General features: G+C 37.5%; 2 protein-coding genes across 4 annotated transcripts in view; both read right to left on the bottom strand.

Moving 5' to 3' along the window:
• Nucleotides 1-195: 195 nt before the first annotated feature.
• Nucleotides 196-19,076, bottom strand: ecrg4a (ECRG4 augurin precursor a). 3 transcript variants are annotated; one of them, XM_058622107.1, is made up of 5 exons: nt 18,935-19,076; nt 13,284-13,464; nt 9,171-9,218; nt 8,906-9,075; nt 196-516 (listed from the first exon to the last, which is right to left on the bottom strand). In XM_058622107.1, the coding sequence occupies exons 2-5, from the start codon at nt 13,453-13,455 to the stop codon at nt 367-369; spliced, it is 540 nt and encodes a 179-aa protein (XP_058478090.1). In that variant the 5' UTR covers nt 13,456-13,464; nt 18,935-19,076; the 3' UTR covers nt 196-366. The 3 variants fall into 3 exon arrangements, with proteins under 3 accessions (XP_058478090.1, XP_058478082.1, XP_058478091.1); XM_058622099.1 differs by lacking the exon at nt 18,935-19,076 and adding an exon at nt 15,764-16,798; XM_058622108.1 differs by lacking the exons at nt 13,284-13,464; nt 18,935-19,076 and adding an exon at nt 11,254-12,771.
• nck2a (NCK adaptor protein 2a) overlaps nt 18,633-25,938 on the bottom strand; it is a 38,367-nt gene continuing 31,061 nt past the window's right edge. The window contains exons 3-4 of the mRNA XM_058622089.1: nt 19,852-20,663; nt 18,633-19,374 (exon numbers count right to left, since the gene is read on the bottom strand). Of these exons, the coding sequence (XP_058478072.1) occupies nt 19,180-19,374; nt 19,852-20,663 (1,007 nt within the window). The 3' untranslated portion in view covers nt 18,633-19,179. The remainder of the gene's footprint in view (nt 19,375-19,851; nt 20,664-25,938) is intronic.

Below are 25,938 nucleotides of genomic sequence, written 5' to 3'. Positions count from 1 at the left end.
AAGGACAACTCGCTGTGCCACAGATCTACCCATTGATTTAAGACCTGGTTTTAGAGTTAAGGGTTAGGCACTTAGTTGTGATGGTTAAGGTCAGTGTCAGTTGTAGGGAATGCATTAATGTCAATGATGCGTCCTCACTAAGACATAGAAACATGTTTTTCAATGATTGTTTAGTGTAAAAAAAAAAAAAGCACATTCGGTACTTGTTTTTTTATTTACAATGAGATAAAAGCTGAGACTGTCTGTTTCTAATATGTGATACAGAGATTACTGTGTTACTTTAGGAGGATGTGACAACTCAACCATCACAAAGTTACATGAAGAAACTGATCGCTCAGAAATCCAGTGTTTGCATCTGGACTCCAGTTAATAGTAGTCATAGTTGACATTAGCTCCGTGTCTGTAGGTGCTGTGGTCCCGTGGGCCAATGGGGGCGTTTTCATCGTAATGATGCTGGCGCCCTTGGTCACTGGAGCGTGCTTGGTCCATCCAGTAGGACAGGTCAGCCTCCAGCCTCTGGTGGTGGTGGAGAAAAGAAGAAAAAAAAAGCACAACACAGACGTGACTCATTAGGAGGCTGATAATAGATGTGGAGCAGCTGATAAAGGCTCCTGCTGAGACAGCAGACACAGCTGTGGCACACACACAGGCAATCAGTGGAAATGCCAGTGCGTTGACAGCTCTGGCCTTTTAGGGAAGCAACGGCAAATGGTATAAGCACAGGGCGTCGTTCGTGTACCAGTGTGGTGGAGGAACATGGCTACAGGGACTAAAACGCAAACACAGGCAGCTGTCACAAACCCTGAGTGTGGGGAGTTATTTTTCTTCTTCCCCTTTTTATCTGCTGCTTCCTGTCCCTGGTGGATTCTACATGACAGACTGTCCTGAAGGAAAATTTACACCGCCTCTGTCGTATTATATTCTTGTTGTGTGTGAGAGACAATTCATGAATATCTCACTTGAATTCATTCATTCAGTCAGACGTAAAAAAAATGTATAGTTGCCACATTTTCCTCCTGCATAGATGAAATATTGAGTCATATATAAATATACAGATACCTTTTATTGTTTTTTTATGTGCATTATTTACACTATTTTCTTTTTACATCAGATTTAATCAGAATCAGAGAAACTGTATTGTCTGCCATGATAGAAAATACTTTAGTATGTCTTCCAATTTTTGACAAAAAAATCATACTTTAGTATGTCATCCAAAATTTGACAAAAAGTCATACTTAAGTATATCGTCCAAATTTTGATAAAAAATTCATAAAAGTATGACGTCCAAAATGTGACAAAAAAGTCATCTTTAGTATGTCATCCAAAATTTGACAAAAAGTCATACTTAAGTAAATCGTTCAAATTTTGATAAAATATTCATAAAAGTATGACGTCCAAAATGTGACAAAAAAGTCTACTTTAGTATGTCGTCCAAAATGTGGCAAAAAAGTCATAGTTTAGTATGTCATCCAAAATGCTACAAAAAAGTCATACTTTAGTATGTTGTCCAAATTTTGCCAAAAAAGTCATACTTTAGTGTGTTGTCCAAAATGTGACAAAAAAGTCATACTTTAGTATGTCGTCCAAAATGTGACAAAAAAGTTATACTTTAGTATGTTGTCCAAAATTTTGACAAATAAGTCATACTTTAGTATGTCGTCAAAAATGTGACAAAAAAGTCATACTTTAGTATGTCATCCAAAATGTGACAAAAAGTCATACTTTAGTATGTCTTCGAAATTTTGATTAAAAAAGTCATACTTTAGTATGTCTTCGAAATTTTGACTAAAAAAGTCATACTTTAGTATGTTGTCCAAATGTGACAAAAAAGTCATACTGTAGTAAGCATTCAAATTTTGACAAAAAAGTCATACTTTAGTATGTCGTCCAAAATGTGACAAAAAAGTCATACTTTAGTAAGTCGTTCAAAATGTGACAAAAAAGTCTACTTTAGTATGTCGTCCAAATTTTGACAAATAAATCATACTTTAGTATGTCGTCCAAAATGTGACAAAAAAGTCATACTTTAGTATGTCGTCAAAATTTTGACAAAAAGTCATACTTTAGTATGTCATCCAAAATGTGACAAAAAAGTCATACTTTAGTAAGTCGTTCAAAATGTGACAAAAAAGTCTACTTTAGTATGTCGTCCAAATTTTGACAAATAAGTCATACTTTAGTATGTCGTCCAAATTTTGACAAATAAGTCATACTTTAGTATGTCGTCCAAAATGTGACAAAAAAGTCATACTTTAGTATGTCGTCCAAAATGTGACAAAAAAGTCATAGTTTAGTATGTCATCCAAAATGCTACAAAAAAGTCATACTTTAGTATCTCATCAAAATGTGACAAAAAGTCATACTTTAGTATGTCGTCCAAAATGTGACAAAAAAGTTATACTTTAGTATGTCGTCCAAAATGTGACAAAAAAGTCTACTTTAGTATGTCATCCAAAATTTGACAAAAAGTCATACTTTAGTAAGTCGTTCAAAATGTGACAAAAAAGTCTACTTAATATGTCGTCCAAATTTTGACAAATAAGTCATACTTTAGTATGTCGTCCAAAATGTGACAAAAAAGTCATACTTTAGTATGTCTTCGAAATTTTGACTAAAAAAGTCATACTTTAGTATGTCGTCCAAATGTGACAAAAAAGTCATACTTTAGTATGTCGTCCAAAATGTGACAAAAAAGTCATACTTTAGTATGTCGTCCAAAATGCAACAAAAAAGTCATACTTTAGTATGTTGTCCAAAATGCTACAAAAAAGTCATACTTTAGTATGTTGTCCAAAATGTGACAAAAAAGTCATACTTTAGTATGTCGTCCAAAATGTGACAAATAAGTTATACTTTAGTATGTTGTCCAAAATTTTGACAAATAAGTCATACTTTAGTATGTCGTCCAAAATGTGACAAAAAAGTCATACTTTAGTATGTCGTCCAAAATGTGACAAAAAAGTCATACTTTAGTATGTCATCCAAAATGTGACAAAAAGTCATACTTTAGTATGTCTTCGAAATTTTGATTAAAAAAGTCATACTTTAGTATGTCTTCGAAATTTTGACAAAAAGTCATACTTTAATATGTCGTCCAAATTTTGACAAAAAGTCATACTTTTTAGTATGTCATCCAAAATGTGACAAAAAAGTCATACTTTTGTAAGTCGTTCAAAATGTGACAAAAAAGTCTACTTTAGTATGTCGTCCAAATTTTGACAAATAAGTCATACTTTAGTATGTCGTCCAAAATGTGACAAAAAAGTCATACTTTAGTATGTCTTCGAAATTTTGACTAAAAAAGTCATACTTTAGTATGTCGTCCAAATGTGACAAAAAAGTCATACTTTAGTATGTCGTCCAAAATGTGACAAAAAAGTCATACTTTAGTATGTCGTCCAAAATGCAACAAAAAAGTCATACTTTAGTATGTTGTCCAACATGTGACAAAAAAGTCATACTTAAGTATGTCGTCCAAAATGTGACAAAAAAGTTATACTTTAGTATGTCGTACAAAATGACAAAAAATGTATACTTTAGTAAGTTGTCCAAAATGAGACAAAAAAGTCATACTTTAGTATGTCGTCCAAATTTTGACAAAAAAGTCATACTTTAGTATGTCATCCAAAATGTGACAAAAAGTCATACTTTAGTATGTCATCCAAAATGCCAAAAAAAAGTCATACTTTAGTGTGTTGTCCAAAATGTGACAAAAAAGTCATACTTTAGTGTGTTGTCCAAAATGTGACAAAAAAGTCATACTTTAGTATGTCGTCCAAAATGCTACAAAAAAGTCATACTTTAGTGTGTTGTCCAAAATGTGACAAAAAAGTCATACTTTAGTATGTTGTCCAAAATGAGACAAAAAAGTCATACTTTAGTATGTCGTCCAAATTTTGACAAAAAAGTCATACTTTAGTATGTCGTCCAAAATGTGACAAAAAAGTCATACTTTAGTATGTCGTCCAAATTTTGACAAAAAAGTCATACTTTAGTATGTCATCCAAAATGTGACCAAAAGTCATACTTTAGTATGTCTTCGAAATTTTGACTAAAAAAGTCATACTTTAGCATGTTGTCCAAATGTGACAAAAAAGTCATACTTTAGTAAGTCGTTCAAATTTTGACAAAAAAGTCATAGTTTAGTATGTCATCCAAAATGCTACAAAAAAGTCATACTTTAGTATGTCATCCAAAATGCCAAAAAAAGTCATACTTTAGTGTGTTGTCCAAAATGTGACAAAAAAGTCATACTTTAGTGTGTTGTCCAAAATGTGACAAAAAAAGTCATACTTTAGTATGTCGTCCAAAATGCTACAAAAAAGTCATACTTTAGTGTGTTGTCCAAAATGTGACAAAAAAGTCATACTTTAGTATGTTGTCCAAAATGAGACAAAAAAGTCATACTTTAGTATGTCGTCCAAATGTGACAAAAAAGTCATACTTTAGTAAGTCGTTCAAATTTTGACAAAAAAGTCATACTTTAGTATGTCGTCCAAATTTTGACAAAAAAGTCATACTTTAGTATGTCATCCAAAATGTGACAAAAAGTCATACTTTAGTATGTCTTCGAAATTTTGACTAAAAAAGTCATACTTTAGTATGTTGTCCAAATGTGACAAAAAAGTCATACTTTAGTAAGTCGTTCAAATTTTGACAAAAAAAATAGTTTAGTATGTCATCCAAAATGCTACTAAAAAGTCATACTTTAGTATGTCATCCAAAATGCCAAAAAAAGTCATACTTTAGTGTGTTGTCCAAAATGTGACAAAAAAGTCATACTTTAGTGTGTTGTCCAAAATGTGACAAAAAGTCATACTTTAGTAAGTCGTTCAAAATGTGACAAAAAAGTCTACTTTAGTATGTCGTCCAAATTTTGACAAATAAGTCATACTTTAGTATGTCGTCCAAAATGTGACAAAAAAGTCATACTTTAGTATGTCTTCGAAATTTTGACTAAAAAAGTCATACTTTAGTATGTCGTCCAAAATGTGACAAAAAAGTCATACTTTAGTATGTCGTCCAAAATGTGACAAAAAAGTCATACTTTAGTATGTCGTCCAAAATGTGACAAAAAAGTCATACTTAAGCATGTCGTCCAAAATGACAAAAAAGTTATACTTTAGTATGTTGTCCAAAATGAGACAAAAAAATCATACTTTAGTATGTCGTCCAAATTTTGACAAAAAGTCATACTTTAGTATGTCGTCCAAATTTTGACAAAAAAGTCATACTTTAGTTTGTCATCCAAAATGTGACAAAAAGTCATACTTTAGTATGTCTTCGAAATTTTGACTAAAAAAGTCATACTTTAGTATGTTGTCCAAATGTGACAAAAAAGTCATACTTTAGTAAGTCGTTCAAATTTTGACAAAAAAAATAGTTTAGTATGTCATCCAAAATGCTACAAAAAAGTCATACTTTAGTATGTCATCCAAAATGCCAAAAAAAAGTCATACTTTAGTGTGTTGTCCAAAATGTGACAAAAAAGTCATACTTTAGTGTGTTGTCCAAAATGTGACAAAAAAGTCAAACTTTAGTATGTCGTCCAAAATGTGACAAAAAAGTCATACTTTAGTATGTCATCCAAAATGTGACAAAAAGTCATACTTTAGTAAGTCGTTCAAAATGTGACAAAAAAGTCTACTTTAGTATGTCGTCCAAATTTTGACAAATAAGTCATACTTTAGTATGTCGTCCAAAATGTGACAAAAAAGTCATACTTTAGTATGTCTTCGAAATTTTGACTAAAAAAGTCATACTTTAGTATGTCGTCCAAAATGTGACAAAAAAGTCATACTTTAGTATGTCGTCCAAAATGCAACAAAAAAGTCATACTTTAGTATGTTGTCCAAAATGTGACAAAAAAGTCATACTTAAGTATGTCATCCAAAATGTGACAAAAAATTTATACTTAAGTATGTCGTCCAAAATGACAAAAAAGTTATACTTTAGTATGTTGTCCAAAATGAGACAAAAAAATCATACTTTAGTATGTCGTCCAAATTTTGACAAAAAGTCATACTTTAGTATGTCTTCGAAATTTTGACTAAAAAAGTGATACTTTAGTATGTTGTCCAAATGTGACAAAAAAGTCATACTTTAGTAAGTCGTTCAAATTTTGACAAAAAAGTGATACTTTAGTATGTCATCCAAAATGTGACAAAAAGTCATACTTTAGTATGTCATCCAAAATGTGACAAAAAAGTCATAGTTTAGTATGTCATCCAAAATGCTACAAAAAAGTCATACTTTAGTATGTCATCCAAAATGCTACAAAAAAGTCATACTTTAGTGTGTTGTCCAAAATGCTACAAAAAAGTCATACTTTAGTGTGTTGTCCAAAATGTGACAAAAAAGTCATACTTTCGTACGTCGTCCAAAATGCTACAAAAAAGTCATACTTTAGTATGTTGTCCAAAATGTGACAAAAAAGTCATGCTTTAGTATGTCGTCCAAAATGTGACAAAAAAGTTATACTTTAGTATGTTGTCCAAAATTTTGACAAATAAGTCATACTTTAGTATGTCGTCCAAAATGTGACAAAAAGTCATACTTTAGTATGTCTTCGAAATTTTGATTAAAAAAGTCATACTTTAGTATGTCTTCGAAATTTTGACTAAAAAAGTCATACTTTAGTATGTAGTCCAAATGTGACAAAAAAGTCATACTGTAGTAAGACGTTCAAATTTTGACAAAAAAGTCATACTTAAAGTACGTCGTCCAAAATCTGAAAAAAGTCATACTTTAATATGTCGTCAAAATTTTGACAAAAAGTCATACTTTTTAGTATGTCATCCAAAATGTGACAAAAAAGTCATACTTTAGTAAGTCATTCAAAATGTGACAAAAAAGTCTACTTTAGTATGTCGTCCAAAATGTGACAAAAAAGTCATACTTTAGTAAGTCGTTCAAAATGTGACAAAAAAGTCTACTTTAGTATGTCGTCCAAATTTTGACAAATAAGTCATACATTAGTATGTCGTCCAAAATGTGACAAAAAAGTCATACTTTAGAATGTCTTCGAAATTTTGACTAAAAAAGTCATACTTTAGTATGTTGTCCAAATGTGACAAAAAAGTCATACTTTAGTATGTTGTCCAAAATGTGACAAAAAAGTCATACTTTAGTATGTCGTCCAAAATGCAACAAAAAAATCATACTTTAGTATGTTGTCCAAAATGTGACAAAAAAGTCATACTTAAGTATGTCGTCCAAAATGTGACAAAAAAGTTATACTTAAGTATGTCGTCCAAAATGACAAAAAAGTTATACTTTAGTATGTTGTCCAAAATGAGACAAAAAAATCATACTTTAGTATGTCGTCCAAATTTTGACAAAAAAGTCATACTTTAGTATGTCGTCCAAAATGTGACAAAAAGTCATACTTCAGTATGTCTTCGAAATTTTGACTAAAAAAGTCATACTTTAGTATGTTGTCCAAATGTGACAAAAAAGTCATACTTTAGTAAGTCGTTCAAATTTTGACAAAAAAGTGATACTTTAGTATGTCATCCAAAATGTGACAAAAAGTCATACTTTAGTATGACATCCAAAATGTGACAAAAAAGTCATACTTTAGTAAGTCATTCAAATTTTGACAAAGAAGTCATACTTTAGTATGTCATCCAAAATGTGACAAAAAGTCATACTTTAGTATGTCTTCGAAATTTTGACAAAAAAGTCATACTTTAGTATGTCTTCGAAATTTTGACTAAAAATGTCATACTTTAGTATGTCATCCAAAATGTGACAAAAAGTCATACTTTAGTATGTCTTCAAATTTTGACTAAAAAAGTCATACTTTAGTATGTCATCCAAAATGTGACAAAAAGTCATACTTTAGTATGTCTTCAAATTTTGACTAAAAAAGTCATACTTTAGTATGTCTTCTAAATTTTGACTAAAAAAGTCATACTTAAGTATGTCGTCCAAATTTTGACAAAAAAGTCATACTTTAGTATGTTGTCCAAAATGTGACAAAAAAGTCATAGTTTAGTATGTCATCCAAAATGCTACAAAAAAGTCACACTTTAGTATGTTGTCCAAAATGTGACAAAAAAGTCATACTTTAGTACACCTTCCAAAATGTGACAAAAAAGTCATACTTTAGTACACCTTCCAAAATGTGACAAAAAAGTCATACTTTAGTATGTCGTCCAAATTTTGACAAAAAAGTCATACTTTAGTATGTTGTCCAAAATGTGACAAAAAAGTCATACTTTAGTATGTCGTCCAAAATGTGACAAAATAGTCATAATTTAGTATGTTGTCCAAAATGTGACAAGAAAGTCATACTTTAGTATGTCGTCCAAAATTGGACAAAATAGTCATACTTTAGTATGTTGTCCAAAATGTGACAAAAAAGTCATACTTTAGTATGTCGTCCAAAATGTGACAAAAAAGTCATACTTTAGTACACCTTCCAAAATGTGACAAAAAAGTCATACTTTAGTATGTCGTCCAAATTTTGACAAAAAAGTCATACTTTAGTATGTTGTCCAAAATGTGACAAAAAAGTCATACTTTAGTATGTCGTCCAAAATGTGACAAAATAGTCATAATTTAGTATGTTGTCCAAAATGTGACAAGAAAGTCATACTTTAGTATGTCGTCCAAAATTGGACAAAATAGTCATACTTTAGTATGTTGTCCAAAATGTGACAAAAAAGTCATACTTTAGTATGTCGTCCAAAATGTGACAAAATAGTCATACTTTAGAATGTCGTCCAAAATTAGACAAAAAAGTAGCATTTTGTCATCCAAAATGCTACAAAAAAGTCATAGGTTAGTATGTCATCCAAAATTAGACAAAAAAGTAATACTTTAGTATGTCACCAAAATGTCACAAAAAAGTCATAGTATGTCGTCTTTATGGATTATAGATACATTTTAGGCGACTCACCTGCTCGTCGTAGCCCATGTACATGAACTGCATGATCCACTGCTGCACGTCGGGTCTACTCCGGTCCCAGATGTTCCTCTTGGTTCTGCTCAGCTTTGCCAGGAACTCCCGAGCCTTAGAGGGAGGGACGGCGATAGAGGACTTTGACAGAGTAGTACCAGGTCCTGCCACTAGATGGAAGCACAACAAGAGAGGAGATGAAACACATTTAATAAAAGGTTTGATTTTTTTGATTTTTTTTGTAGTGAAAGTAGAGCCACTTTACCCTCTCTCTTCTTTAAGATCTTGTACAGCTTGCTGTCACCTGCTGCATCTGTGAATGTGAAACAACAGACAGGATTTATTTACTGTTAAATACTCACAAATTTCTAACGGTTTTCTGCTGTATATTTTCTTTTTTATGTTGAAAATCAAAAAAAATACAAATACAAGAGAAATTGGTTTGGAGAAAAGACACTTCAATATAATAAATTTCCCTCAAAAAATATATAATTTTTCATTTTCAAAACCGGAGCAGTAGTAAAGACCCATACATACATACTACGTCTATAAAACAAGAGTCACATACTCCTTATACTGTAAATGTACACAGAGATTACAAGAATACAAATGGTTGCCAGGTTTTTTTTCTCGATGAATATGATGCACAATCATAAACAATGACTGTGTGTTTGAGGGAGATGATTTATTTAGAGATAATACGTCTTCCCTGAGAACTTGTGTTTCATAGAACTATAAGGCTCTTTTTCTAAATTAGTTTCAATCCACTGATGTTTCGGAGAACTGGGGTTAAATCCTTAATCTAAAGTTGTCTTCTAACATTCGTTCCACTTCACTGTTTCAGGGAACCAGAGTTAAATCCACTGATGTTTCAGAGATCCGGGGTTAATTCTTTAACCTAAAGCTTTTTTTCAACTTTTTTTTCACTACACTCAAGTTTCAGAGAACTGGGAGGGAGTAATACATTAACCTAAAGTTCTCTGCTGTCTCACTTGACTCGCACAGCTGTTTTTGCTTCTGCTGTACTTTCATCCTTGGTGAAATAATCTCATGACTCTGTGTCTCCACAGACATGAAAACAACACAGCAAAATTGTGTGTTTTTTGTGTGTTTAAAGGAACACTACAGCTTTCAAAATAAAAAAAAATGTTTATGAAATTTCACCGGAAATGAAAGAAACATGTTGAAATTGCAAAATCCTGCATAGACTGTTTATGTTTATTTTGTGGAAAAGGGATAAAAGAATAGCTCTTTCCACATCATTCTCTCAGTTTGTGCAGCATTGCTTCCTCAAACGTCATGGCAACCCCTAAACTTTAATTATTGACTGCAGTAACCGTCTTAAACTCTGGTTGCATATCTTGCATATAGCGTCTTTAAATCAAATCATCTGGGATCATCTGGCAGCAACTGATTGCATTTATTTAAACACGAGGTTCATGACTGAGGTATGGATAAATTATGACTACGAATACGAGATAATTGTCTGAACGCCTGAGAATCCAGTCCATATTTTAAGTTCGACCTTCTCTCAGCTTGAGAGGAAAAAACACTGTGGTTTGGAGTGAAAGGAAACTTCAGGAGACAATTGGCTGCGTGTGTTTAGTTTTTTCTCCAAATGAGCTATGACGAGCGCATTCCTGCATAATCAACAATGTTCTGCATACTTAATGAGCTGAAAGATGAGTCAGAGATAAACGGGCATAATGCATTATTGTACTGCATATAGTTCACACAGTATGTGTAAAGATGAAATTAGAAAAGGTCAAATCCTACAAAGGATGAACAAAAGATTTAGGGGTTTAAACAAATTCTTTTTACTTTAATCAAAATGTGCAAAAGTTGCCTCTGAACAGACATTCTTGGTCTCCAGATGATTCACCCAGTAAATATCTGCAACATAACCATCAACTGAAGCTGCCAACGTGTTAAAGAAATGTGGCAAAAGTCACTTGCAGGTGCTTAAAGGATGGATTTGTCATTCAAGAGTGAGATTAAAGTCTGTGAAGCCAAGGTTTTGAATGAATTCATTCCATTTACAGAAGTAGAATTCCCAGAAAAGAGAGAGTAATTAATGGAAATTACACTTTTATAAGTTAATTCATCCAAAAAGTATTAGTGCAGACAGATGAGTTTCTGTTCTCGTTACATTTTCCTCGTCTTTGTTAAATTCAGGAACGTGCAGGAGTGAGAGAGAAGAGGTTGGAGGCAGAGAAACTCTTTTTAAAGATAACTAGTGAGCACTTCACAAAGCCTGATTGATGGATGTGAAGGACGGGCAGCGAGTGGTGAATATAAAATACAATATTTGAAGCAAGCAAAGCAAAAGATAACAGGAATGATCTCACCTCTGAGAGCCAACAGTGTCACCACCACTGTCAGCGCTATTAACCTCAGGTGGAGCTGCCCCGGAGCCATTTTGTGCCCACTCAGAGTCTTCACAGAGCTGTGTGAAGGGAACAACCGCGGCTCAACTCTCGCACAACTGCAGCAGAAGTGGGCGGCAACACAAAGTTTCCATGTGGAAACTGGCGTGTGGTTCAGGAATGTGTCTTTACCTCTGACAGCCTACAGAGACAAGACTTATTCCCGTCTCCTGCACCTACACGACACTGGAGCGTCAGCTTTAAAACAGCACAATATGAAAGGATTTGAATATAATTTGCATGTGCCGCATTAAAGCTGCGGTGTGTAACCTTTGGTGATGGATCAGGCAAAACTATCAGCGCGGGCTGTATACAGTGGCAGCACAAGGGGCAGAAGTGAGGAACTTTTTGTGGGCACTTTCTTTTGCTTTACTGGCTCAGTGTTGCTGCTGCCTGTGCAGCAGTGTCACCGGGTGACAGAAGCTCTTTTGATAATCAGTGAATGGGTTTGAAAAACAGGATTTCTGATTGTTATAGTTTCTTGAATCTGATTATTTTCTTCGTTTCTTTGCTCCATATAACAAAGAAATCATTGAAACTGAATCATTTTGGTTTGTGGACAAAACCTCATTATTTCCAGGTTTGACAAACACTGATCAACGTTTTTTTTCACGTTTTCTGACATTTTATGGACCAAACGATTTCTCAATGAATCGAGAAAGTAAGTTGGTTGCAGCTCTAGCTGCAGCAAAACAACAAATATGATGATAGCGTCTGGTGAGTTTAGATTTATCTAATATTTAAAGACCAGAAAGGATGTTGTAAGGTTGTTGCCTAAGGTTCACGTAAAAGTCTTATGTTAGGGTCACAGAAACCAAATGAGTCTTATTTTAAAGTGATTATACACTTATACAAACATACTTCTGTGGACCTCGAACTACCTGAAGAGAGTGTTTGTTCTGCTCTGACGAGGTTCCATGAGCTGAGCCGATTCAATAAAATACATGACATTATTTTACATTTTTCAACATTTAAATGCAGAAATGTTACATTATATCCTCCACTTAGCCAGAAATGGTCGGAAATTGTGTGTGTCCGTGAGTACAGCTGGAATGTGGGGAACTAAGAGCCGGCAGATGTCGGAGCCTCTTTTCATGATGGAATTCAGAAAGAAAGTGGGAGCGAGAAACGCAGCTGAATGCATAAGAGCAGGAAGATGCTCTGAAGCCTTTTTCCTCGCTTAACCGGCCGAGGTGGGCTCTGCGTGAAGAGCACATTTAAACAGCTGTGCACGCTCTCACCGGAACACACGCACACACGCACGCGCGTAACACCTGCATGGCTCAGTGAAAGGCACAAGCCCTCACTCTCAGCAGAAACAAGCGACTGACGGAGGAGGAGGCTGAGTCCTACCAGCCTTCTGAGAGTCTAACCCACAGCTCAGTCATCTGGATTATATTTCCATTGCAGATGGGGAATGAATTACTGGGGGGGGAGGAAGAAGAAGAAGAAGAAGAAGAAGAAGAGGAAGAAACGCAGATGTCAGAGGGGGATCTGGAAGCCGTGTGCAGCTCAGGAGGTAGAGGCATGTTGTCCACTTATCAGAATCTGTGAATAGATCAACATCTCTAAGTGTCCTTCAGCAAAATACTGAACCTCATATTGTCCAAGACGATGTGTGAAGCACTCACTTAAGTGCAGCACTGTATGAGCGGTGGCATTGACACGCGGGGTAAAGTGTTGCGAGTTATTAAGATGAGATAAACAGTGCAGACCGTTCACCACACAAGTCACGCACCGTGTTCATGCTAGGAGCTTTGGTGTACTGTAATGAATGAGTGAATGGATTTTTTTATCAGGAGAACTAAAAGGCACGTGATGTGTGCTGAAGCCTCACCTTTCCTTTCCTTTCCTTTCCTTTCTAAGTGTGTTGCAGAAGCTTCAGTTTGTATTCAATGCAGAAGATAAGTGCTTCAAGTCTACGTGGCATACAGGTGTATATACACATATACCTGATTTCTGTAGAACCAGAACTTGGGAGAACTCAGAGTGGGAGTCCGTTAGACTCGGTTCAATTGTGGGTTTGCAACATTCAGCCGGTCCAAGTTTGCTTTCACACGTTAGTGAAACGAGCCGAACCTTCAGAATAACGTGTTCCCCTCCTCGCCTGAGGCGGCGCTGCATCAAGAATTACTGAAGGAAAGAAGACGAGACAAACAATGAACAAGAAAACTTTTTTTATTATAATTTTACTTCTAAAACCGAAGTACTGAAGACTTTTACTTAAGTACTATTATAAAAAAGTAACTTCCATGTCTACCAAAGTGATTTTCTTTTCTTTTCAAATGTACTTTTACTCAAGTATCACCGTTAACGTACTTAATACACACAAGACTGCTGCCAACACACTTCTTTCTATTTTTATTCCACGTCTGAATATAGCAAACCTCAAACCATTTGCACCTTATAAATAAAAACAACATTTATTTTAGAGCAGAGAATAACAAGCACGGGCAGCGCTGACATAACTTCTCAGACCTCAGCTGACTTCATGTTTGTGTTTGTTGACAGCTGCTCTCTGTGCCTTGAATTGTCCCCTGGGGACAAATTAAGTTTTGAAATTGAAGACAAAGGAGTTTAGTGTCACACAGATCACATTGTATATAACTCCTCATCCCTCGCTGTGTCAGACACATTAAATAAGACCGTAATTATTACTGTTGGAACAATATAATCCCGTTATAATGGTATTACATTTATTTACATTCTTACATTGTGCATTCCAACTGCCTTATATGCAGATTTACAACATTTGTAGACTTTTAGAGACTCTTTAGACACTGTATATTATAGTATTTAACTTTATTCAGTTTCTTAAATGTAACTATTTGAATTGTATATCAAGCTCTGTGGTTTTTCCTATTCTGAGTCGGTTCCTATTTATTAAGCTTTTGCTTTAAAGTGTGAAAACACCTTGTGACACACACACACACACACACACACACACACACAGACTATCATCATCATCATGAAAATCCCAGACATGGCATTTTGAACAAGATGAAGAATTGAAGTGTTCAAAACACTGAGATGAAAAATAATGCAAAGCTACACAGAAGCTGTGTGTGTGTGTCCAGACACAAAGCTCTCTTTTATTTGCCCACAAATACCCTTTAGAGGAGGCAGAATAAAATATAATCCCATCATATGTGTTTTCAGTCTTCTGTATGTTTTTATGACACTGTGGGAATCAGGGACTTGGAGGAAACATCGTCAGTCAGAGCAGAAAATTACGTCAAAAACTTCCCTGGAAAACAATTTCTCATGTCAAAGATTATGTTACTTGTTTCTATACTCAAAGGTTTACGCATGTTCTACGTATTTTACTATGATGTATGATACGGAGCAATACCACACCGGAAGTCGTGGGGGCAGTATAGAGTCAATAATCAGGAAAACGACAAAAAAGGGTCTCTGTATACGGACGTTTAAAACAAGAAAACGCCGCTCGTCATTAAACTCTCTCATTAGAAGCATTTCACATTAGTGTCACATTCCCAGCGCCACGAAATCCGCCCGCTTTTTAGACTTCTTTCAGTAAAACGGCCTCTTCAACGGTCGCCATGTTTGTTGATGCGATATACAGTGAATCAAATCAGAACAAGGAACTCATTTTTACTATTTTCACTTTCATGTAAAGAGTTATTTCATGTGTATGTTTGCAATTTAACCCACGCAAATTAGCTTTTTATTTATGCCAAATAAATGGTCAAAATCTTCTTTAAAAGAACAGTATCATACATTTTCAAGTTTTCAAATACACACTTCAAATTATGCCTGAACTGTCCCTTTAAGATTTGAAAGTATTATTATTTTTACAGAAAGATTACAACTTATACGTGACTCCTACTCCTATGAGAGTAATAACCATTATAATACAAAGAAAAATAACATTTAATTAATGATCGATTAGACAAAAATGACTCAATCGGCAACTTTTCTTTTAACAAATGAATCATTTTAAAACAGAAGTGACACAGGAAATGTATTTTTCTTGCACATTTTATCCTCGAAAGTGTTGTTTGAATGAAACAAAACAGAAGAAGACGTCGCCTCGTGTTCTCGGGAGGTTTTAGAATGAAAAGTAATGATTATCTGAAGCCCCGGTGGAGGACCAAAAGCCATGACTACAAAGAGACAACTGGAGATTTCAGGGGATTTGCTCACAGTAATAAAAGTGAAGAGCATCTCCAGCCTTGTGCTTTTGTAAGAAAGACATCATTTCATTTTATATGAAGGGGAAAAGACGAGATTAAAGCATTTCCATCAGTATAAGCTGTGGACGTGTGACATCTGTGCGAATGCTGAGCTTTTAGCGGATCCACCGAGGTGAAAAGCTAATGACGACTGAATAGAGCAGAGCGGACAAATAAAATTATCTCGTCAATAAATCAGTAAGAACCCGGTTTGCGGTCAACACGGCCGCACTTACAGGGGGGGCTTTTGAATTCCAGCTGTCACAGTAACCTCCTCCCATTGCAGTCCAATCAGCCGGACGCGTTTGTGTTTCTCTGCGATTTAAACGACAGTCAGAATTGTTTTTTATCACATAAGGAACATTTTTTCTGGTCACTGGTGCAAAAATGAAAGAGGAAAAATAAATAAAGACTCAAGTGCAATTATTTACAATGTAGAAAGGATGATTATAAATAATTATATTACAGTTTCTGCTGGAAAAAAAACACCCAAACTGCTGTGACGTTGAAAAACAAACACTAGCCACTGACAAGACAAGAGGCACAACACTGCCCCCATGTGGACATCTAAAGCTACCACAGCTCACACTGTTTTGAATGAGACAAATGACAGAAAAATACACAAATAAATAAGTAAATGTACCAATGGTTGCACTAATCTGTCTATGATTTTCCATATTAATAGAGTAATGGTTAGGTCCCAAACCTGGAAATGATGAAGTTAAATAATGTCTTATTTTGTCCACAAACCAATAATGATTCAGTTTTAATGATTGTATTTGTTATACGGAGCAAAGAAACCAAGAAAATAGTCCCATTTAATAAGCTGAAAAAAACAAAAACAGAAAATTTGGCTTAATTCTTTAGAAAACACTCAAACTGAAATGCTAATCTGTGGTTCTGGTTTTGTCCTTTCAGGCTACTGTAGATGGCCACCTCTGTAGAACAGGGCCCTTGCCTACAGTACAGTACACACAAGGCTGATTCTAAGGCAACAAAAACAAAACAATTTTTTATTTTAAAGCGATTAAACACCTATACAAAGACATTTAACCCCTGTTACCAATCCTGTCGTCACCGGCATGCACACCTCTCATTACCATAACTCCTAAGACCGTTTGTGATATTTAGAAAATTCAAAAACTACGGACTGGCGATCTGTCTAGGGTGTGACTCCGCCCCTGTGACCCTCATGTGGAGGATAAAGTGGTAGAAGATGGATGGATGGATACGGGAAAGGAGAGAAATAGAGCTTTAATTGCACCCATATACTTGTCATTACGGTAGAACCTCAGGATTCCTTGGAACGACCAGATTCACCGGCACGTCACACATTTGTGACGTCAGCTTCTTGTGATCCCTAAACGGTTGAAAAACTACCAGATATGGAAAAAGTGAAAGTTATTAAAGGTATTAAAAGTGGCAAAAACACTCACTCATTGAACATTTTTACAGCCATAAAATCGACATAAATCCAAGCCAACTCATTATCATGATGGTTAAGAAAGTCTGTCAGTAAACTGTTGTAAAAAGTTACACACTGACCCTTTAATTCTGATTAAATGAACCATTCAAAGACAATTAACTGTCAAACAAGTGCTTTTCTTTTTTTTCTTAGTATTCTTCAAAAAAGATTTTATTGAACAAAAGTATTTAAATTCTCATCATGTTGTCGGTGATACAGTACCATGGTTGGATCTCGGCGATTCGTATATGCACCTCATCTTATTTTTTGAATATATACATACAGTGGAGACAAGAATTAAATAACAATATGCTCAATAACATTCAGATATATATATCTATATATCTATATAGATATATATATATACACATATCATATAAAAGCTGAGGACTCAATGATGATCAACACTTCCATCGGTAAACAAACGCATATTGCAAAAAAAACAGGGAATTGTTTGGTTATTCAATCGTTTTTCATTATCAAACCTGGTTATTTGGTTTGCTCGAACAGTGAAGAGAGGACATTACCTAAAAATGGATTAACGTTTGTTAAGCCCCTCCCCCTAAAGCAAGCTAATTTTTTTAAACCAGTTACAGAAAGAGTGATTTGTTGATTTTGGACAAAGGACAAAATCTAACCTAACATTCTATAAATTGTTTAGATCGCTGTTATGATTGGAGCGGTTGTACCTGGTGTAATGCCTCGCTACTATTGGACGGTCACTGCTCGGGGGGCGGGGCTTAGCAAAAGTTAGCATCCAGCTTCACAAACTAATCAGTTTTTCCCAAATCAATAAACGCAGACTTTCAGAATGTCAATCAATCACTAAATTGAATATATTTAATATTTCCAACAAAACTCTGTGGAGTGGTGAGATAGAAAGAATCACCGTTAACAGAAACTACATCGATAAAGGTCCTAATTCTTTTTTTAACGGTAGCTGAAGTAGATCCAAGTGTATATACTCGAAAAAAGTGATTTCCTTTACGTTATTCTTCAGTCAGCATCCTCACACAGCCACAGACCATAGACTGTATATAAAAACACACACAATAATTCCCATCTTTAAAGTGTTTTGAGATTTGCAAACGAACCAAAGTCGAGGGGAATAACTGGACTGGAATAACGTCCGCTCCGATATATTCAATCAATATTATTTCCCGATCTCTGGGGATTAAAAGTGTTTGGTGAACATTCGAGGCTTTTGCAAAAACCTGACACCCGGAGCTCTACTGGACGATACCGGCCGTCAATCTCACTGGCGTCCACTCAGATGACTCTAAACGTGAGCATAATTTGCAAATTTGACATCATATTCCACGGATAAAAGGACCTAAAACGAGCAATTTGGACCATTAACGCGTCAAGAAAACGAACCACAGAAAGTCTACGCCCCGTTTTCATATACAGTCCATGCTACAGACACATAACGGGAGAACATGTTCAACGTGACACAATATAAAGGCGTGAGCACAGAGCTGTGAATGACGGTGGAGTGCGGTGAGTGCAGTGCAGACCTGGAGCCAGTCGTACAGGTACGGGCACAGGGCGGCACATTTGGTTACATCGATTAACATTCAAACTTGACAGAAAAAAACCAAGAGCTCTTCTCCCCTATTGCATTTTAACACTTTCCCCACACTGAATGATTGAAGTGCTGTGACCAGGTTTTATTAAGAATCATAATGATGAGTGGAGACGGTGACAGATAAGACATCGTGTAAGAAATTATATTTTTTTATGAGGAATGGTGAACACAATAAGGAGAAAAAAAAATAAAAGGCAAGAGAGCGATTCTGGTCACTTTGTGAAGTCAAAAACCTCCAGAGAGGGATTTAAGTTAGCGTCAGGAACATACATTTAGAAGAAGTGGACAAAGTAAAAACCATAGCCAGCGTCTAATAATGTCTGTGTGGGATGAAGAGCGATGGTTTCAACTTACAACGTCTGCGGAAGAAAGCATCCGTTTCTGTTCTGTTGTGTTTTTATGACATCAGAAGGAGAGCGGGACCCTCGCCAAGGCCTCAGTCGTCACACAAGGGGAGGGACGTGGCCGCGGAGACGTCCTCAGACGAACAAGAGTCAGAGCTCAGGCTGGAGTTAAGACAAGTTAGGGAGCGGGTGTTAGTATCGTGTGTTTGCGTGTGTGTGTGTGTGTGATCCAGTGTAAGTGTGAGGACGCGGGAATCACAGCAGCGCTTTGACGAGGTACAGCTTCTCGCCGTGCTCGCTGGTAAAGATGGGGGCTTTCTTGTAGTGCTCCACCAGCTCCTCCATGGAGCCGAACTTGCGCTGGCCGATGCAGTAAACTCCCTCCGTCTGACGCACTTTAAAGTGCTTGTTCTTCCCCGTTGCCTTCAGGGACACGGAGAAATCATTGGGCTGAGAAAAAATCGAGAGAGAGAGTCTGTGAATATACACGTGGGAAAACACAGAGGTTCTCCTCACTTTTAAATTACGCCAGCAGAGGGCAGTATAGTCTCAAATTCTATATATTTGAAGCTCACCCTCAAACTGCTGCACTTTCCTTTTGCTTTAAATTCAGCCAGCATCAATTATTTCATCACTATTTTTATTATGTTAATAATTATTTAATCAACATTAAGTTAATCAGCAACATTTAGATGATTCAGTGATGTTTTTCATCCCGTTACAAACTGATTCTCTTGCCAGTTGTGTAATACTTAAGATATTTGATTCTTGCTTTGCAAAATCATTTATTTATAATCCTGAATGTCTTCCTTTTGTGTCGCTCGTAAAGTTTTCTAAAATATAAAGCTTTAACAAACTTAATGCGACCTCTTCTTCTTCCTCCTGTCCCGGCTCTGTGATGTCACCACCACCTGACCACTGACTCACCGATGACTCGCTGTCTCGTACGAGGAAGTCGCCTTCCTCCCCGCGCTCGTTGAGCACACATTCGGCCTGGTGCCGGGTGATGTTGCCGTAGTACCAGTCCCTGCCGGCGAACTTGCCCGAGCGCGCCGGCGCCAAGGTGCGGTTCTTCGGGGAGCTGGAGGTCGTGGGGGGCCGGCCGGGCGGCAGCTCGTCCACCACCATCACATAGTTCTTAGGCACCAGGCCCACCATGCCACGAGAGTTCTTACACCTCCACCACTCCGGGTCGTTCTCGGGCTTCTCCACCACCTCCATGACCTCTCCCTTCTCAAAGTTCAGCTCCTCCTCCGTGACGCAGCTGAAGGGGTAGAGCGTCTGAACGAGGTGGAGCACGGCGGCGTGACCGCCCGCGCGCCCGTTGGCCAGCAGAGTGCCCTGCGGGCCTGCATGGAAGCCCCGCGAGGCATCTGCCTCTCCTCCGTCGTCTGGACCTCCCACATCCTCCTGGACGTAGTTGGAGGGAAACCAGCCCACGTGGCCGGCCTGGCTGCCCCGCCACCAGCCGTCACTGCACTTCTCCATCACTACCACCTGGGATCCCTTGACCAGGGTCAGCTCGTCCTCCAGCTCTGCTGTGTAGGCAAACTTGGCCACGGCGGGGATGTTGAGGTCGTAGATTCTCTCAGCTCCACCTCCTCCACCTCCTCCACCTCCTCCTCTTCCTCCTCTTCCTCCTCCACCTCCTCCGCTGCCGTTGGAGGGATACTCTGTGTCCGAGCTCGGTGTTGGGGAAGCATCGCGGGCGCTCGGCTTCCGCTTGGCTTTTCCCAAACCTGCAAGGATGAAGAGATTTTACAATTTACACTTCTATATTTACATATTTCTTGTCACTTTGACTCATAGATAAATCAACAGTGCTTTACTTGAGGTAATCCAGCAAACAGTGAAATACAACCCTGACATATCTGCACCTAATTGTTGTTTATAATGTGTTAAACTAAACTTGAAGCTGTGTTTACCTGATATGAGTCCCAATATTCACTCTGCCTTTATTTTTTCTTGCCGCCAGATTTCTGAGGGGAAACCTCAGTGTTTGTAGCTGCTGAGTGTTTCAGCGTGCTGTTGTTCATTTAGTGCACCTGCTGTTTGTTTCTGGTTTATTAAACGGTGGGCGATGATGGCGAGGAGCGGCAACAGTTATTGTCAAATCAAAAACAACGAGCTGTTCCTCAACAGAGCTGAGGAGAAACGCACAATTCTATACCAGAAGTAGCGAAAAAAATTATAATAATAATCACGATAATTTGGGTCAAAATTTAACTTACTGAATTTATTGCACATAAAAAAGTTGTTTTAAGTTTGAACATCAAATTACCTTAAAATTAACCTTAAAATAAGTTAACATTTTAGTGTATTGTATACAGTATATCTTTACTCGCCTTGCGTGTTCCACTGAATGCATGTTTTATAACGTGGGACAGGAAGTCAGACATCATTACGACATTAAAAGTGTCATTTTCAGTTTTGTTTTGGGTTTTGTTTTTCGTAACATACACAAGTTTTCGATTAAGTGCACAGCCCCAAACAGAAGTGCAATTTCCTGTCCTTAATCGATCAATTATTTCCTTGATCAAGCGATTTAATAGTCGTGGTTGACCCACAAATGTCTTTTGTTTCCAAAAAGCGAAGATATTCAGACACTGAAATCAGAGAACTTGTTTTTAGCGAAAAAGAAAACAAAACAAATTTGAAAATAAATTTTAAAATCTATATCTAATGGTTGATTCCAAATTAATTAATTAATAAGTCCTGCACCTGACACGTATTATCTCTTATTAATAAACAAATATGAGCCAATTCTTTTTTAGTAAGTTGCTTAAAGATAAGTGATATTAAAGACTTAACTGTGATTTATTGAAAAGCACCAAAAAAAAAAAAGGAATAATCAAACATCGATTCCTTGTTTGGTCGACAAAATGTCAGAAAATGTCGATCAGTGTTTCCCCCTAACCTTGTTCTTCTCACATGCCTTTGTCACAGTTCTTATTCACATTTAAGAAGCCGATTAATGCGATTAATCGTTGACTGTAGCCCTGGAACGTCGGTACATAAAGCAGCAGTGAGAGACTGTGACGACAGGAATCTTGTTAAAGAAAACTCCACAGAGAGCGAGAGAGAGAGAGAGGGAGAGGGAGGAGGAGGCAGCTCAGGTCAGCAGGACACTAATTGATACTCATGGACCATGAAAAAGCAAAAGGGGGGGAAAAAAAACTAGTTTTGGAGGCCAAGGATACAGAAATCTCAGTAGGTGAGCGTAGATCGATGCGTTTGGAAGGCTGCATTAACACAGGTGCACACATCCACTCAGCCTGAAAGCTCCACACACTCCCCTTCCTCTCGCTGAAATCAAACCTCGTTATCTCCTTGGTATTCCATCGACACCATCTGCACACACACAACATCTATACTTATCAAAAGGCTGAAAATAGGCGGCGCAGACGGGGAGGAGGCTGTGGGAGGGGGGATGAAAAGTGGAGCAGGCACCATGGGCTTGATAATGACAGGCATATCCACGATCAAAGTCAGGCTGCCGTCTTACCTGACTTGTGTACTTTCAAAGTAAGAGCCTTTTTAAAACACGTGTTTGCACACTTCAGTACGTTTCCAAAGCATATCAGCTGGAGAAGAGAGTGAGGAGGTCTCCACGGTGGAATAATAATGACTCACTGTGTGGCTGACAAGATTTAAAGCGTTTTACTTGACAGCTGAGGCTGGAGTCAGCGTGTGCTCACGTGAGGTAATAATGACTGAAGGTGTCTTCCTTGACAGCTAATCACCCCCGGGTCTGCGCCTCAGAGCCGGTGGAAATGCCACAGAAATGTCACTGCTGAGAAAGAACATTTGCATTGTTTGTAAAAAAAAGAAAGAAAAAGAATTCTGTTTGCAGGGTTCACACGGAGTAGCATGAAACTTGCTGGCAGAGGGAGGAAGAGGAGGAAGAGGAGGAGAGGAAAAAAGATGTGGGGTCCCTTGGCAGCTGTTTCCCACACAAACAGCGGAGGGAGCACATCAGAGGCCACAGCTGACAAAAACGCAAAGACGAGGGATGAGACGGGAATAACAAGCAGATCATGTTTATGGATAGCGGCGTGTATCCTACATATCTGATCGCTCTGTGTGTGTGTGTGTGTGTGTGTGTGTGTGCGTGTGCGTGTGTGCGTGGCCTGAGAAGAGTCTGTATCTCTCTGGCCTTGAGCCAGAGATGAAGGCCGACTCCTGGGTCGACTTCAGGTGCTCGCTTGGGGAAAAATAAAATTGACCCATGGCTGCCATGGGGCAGAGGAGAGAGAAACAAAGGCATGAACTACAACTATGTTATTGCTTTCTCATTTCATTTGTTTGTGACCCAGATGAGCTCGGACTCTCATCTTCGACTAATTTATCCTCCACATGAGGGTCGCAGGGGAGCACTGGTGCCAATCTCAGCTGGGCGAAAGGCGGGGTACACCCTGGACAGGTCACCAGTCCATCACAGGGACACAAAGAGAGACAAACAACCATTCACTCTCACTCTCACAGTCAATTTAGAGTGTCCAATTGGCCTAATCAGCCAAATCTGGGGAAGTTTTTGGGAGAACCTGGAGAAAACTCCAACACACACAAATGCAAACTCCATGCAGAAAGGCTGTGTCAATACTAAGACACCCAAACATTTATATCACGTGACCATTCAGGTGCAATCTTCTGTCCGAACCTGACAAATACAGTTGCAGTAAACTGCAGTGTATTCTGTCTCAGACGGTCTCACAGGTGGGTGTAGCCTTTATCGATGATTAACGGAAAATGACACAAGTTATTGTTGCATGCAGGGGGAAAAACACACACACACACACACAAACAGATACACACACAGATACACACAAGTCACAGACCTTACGAGTTATCACCAGCACTTACGAGTTTAATAAAATGTCAGACTTTTAAACGACAGTCTGTCTCTTCTTTACTGGCTCTTGTTGAACTGTAACCGCCAATGATTGTTTACATAAAGCAGCCGTCATGGTTTATGTTGAGCTGTGTGTTGTGTTCACTGTCCTGTCGTAAATTGTAACCTTGAGTTCTTTCTAAACAGAAACACCAGGGTAATCACCTATTTTTACGCGTTACACCATATTTTCAATGCCCTTTAAATTTAAACTTTTAATTTTACTCACTCACAAAAACTTGAAATGATCACTTTTGTCTGAACCTGACCCTTCCTGTCGTTTCTCATCAGGTCCCATTGTGTTTCCATGCCATGCTCGTGTCAGTGGAAACAGGAAATGTAATCCTTCTGTAGTTGTTAGAAAGTATGACTGACTTGAAACAACATTCATTAAAAAAAAAAAAGAAAGAGCAGGAGTTGTTTTTATGACACCAGAAGTTAAATTGAGGCTACATGCACCCAAGGGCTGCAGTGATTATTCGATTAATTGATTATTAATCGATTACAAAATAAAATAAAAAAGAAGTTCTCTAATTTTTCAGCTTTTAAAATGTGAATCTTTTCAGTTTTTTTAAAGAAATCATTACAACTGAATCATTTTGGTTTGAGAAAAAAAGAAATTCAAGAAAATCGCAATCTCTAGGTTTGGTAAACGTTTTGAGCCAAACAAGTACTAATCAATCGATATTTGCAGCCCTAATGCACACTACATTTCCATTTAAATGAAAACAATCTGCATCAGAAGTGTTTTAGTTCCATTTTAGGAGCCATTTGTGTACCCTTAAAAAACATATACGGTATTATAATAACCGTTCAGGTAAACTACACATGTAAACTGACTCTTCCCTCTGCAGTTGTTTACATAATCTCACAGAGGATTACAAACTAGAAACAACAACGGCGACGAGGTAAAGACTCAAAGTAAGTAAGTGTAAGAGCTTTTCATACACAGCTGAGGAGCTGAATATGTGTAACTGCATCATCGTTTTCAAAGGTCTACAGTTTTACTCCTTCAGAATAAAACACAGCCCGGGAGTTTTCAAACTAAAACAGAGCCTGCAGTGTTCATCATAGTTTATATACTCCATTTTCGTGCCTATAAATGCAGAGGTCGTGTGGATAACTGACATATCCAGAGGAGAATGTATGCATTCCGTGTGGACGTAGCCTCACACTTCCTTAAGAGAGGGAAAACATACACACACACTGACAGATGCACAGTCTCATACATATCTTTCTTCTCCACTAATTTCCACTTCAAGGCACTGACCTGCTGGTTGTCTCCCCTCCCACACATTCACTCCCATCCCACACGTACTGGAGCTCTTCATCCTCGCAGAAGGACACTAGACTCTCGGGCCCAGAGCACGTCAACTCAGAGGGAAGTGATTTGATGAAAGGCTTCCGTGTTGCAGCACATTGCTTCACTCTCTGGGTTTACAGTGTGTGTGTGTGTGGCTCTGTATTAAATGATTCTGTACAATAGCATAACACCCACATGATGGGCTTTTTTGGGAGATTTTTGAGTGAAGGGTAATGAAATTACACGTAACCCTGGCTCTTGAATGAAGCATTAGTGTGTGTGTGCAGAGTGAATGAACAGATGAGCTTCAACACAACCCTTAAAATAAAGCAATTACCCTAATAACAGTGGCGCATTCCCTGAGTGCACACCACAGGCTTTCACAGCACTGCTGTGTTAAAACCACTAAGATAATATGAGTCAATGAGAGCAGGGGCTTGAATCTGGCTATAAAAAAATGGAAGATTTTGTTTTGATTTCCCTCCTTCATATTCATCTTTGCTGAGGAGAAGCAGATGAACGGATGAGTTTCTTTGGCTGCACAGACTGCACACAGCTACCAGATTACACTGATAATTGCTTTCTGTGTCTGTGGCGCCACTGATCCAATCGCTTTCTCAGCATCTCCTTTCAAAACAAATACCAGTACAGAAAAACATATTCAGATTTCCCTGCACACAGCAGCAGCGCTCCCACGTGTTTGTTAATAACTAAACAGAGACTGAGGATTCGTTAACAGGAGCCACTATCGACACAGACAAAAAAAAAGCACCATCTCCGTCTGTATGAACTGTATGGAGTGTGTGAATTCTCAGACAAA

This window comes from Solea solea, chromosome 2 (assembly GCF_958295425.1).
Source record: "Solea solea chromosome 2, fSolSol10.1, whole genome shotgun sequence".
Classification (NCBI taxonomy): Eukaryota; Metazoa; Chordata; class Actinopteri; order Pleuronectiformes; family Soleidae; genus Solea; species Solea solea.
The sequence above is the reverse complement of the archived record's forward strand: the minus strand, read 5'-3'. Positions and strand labels throughout refer to the sequence as shown.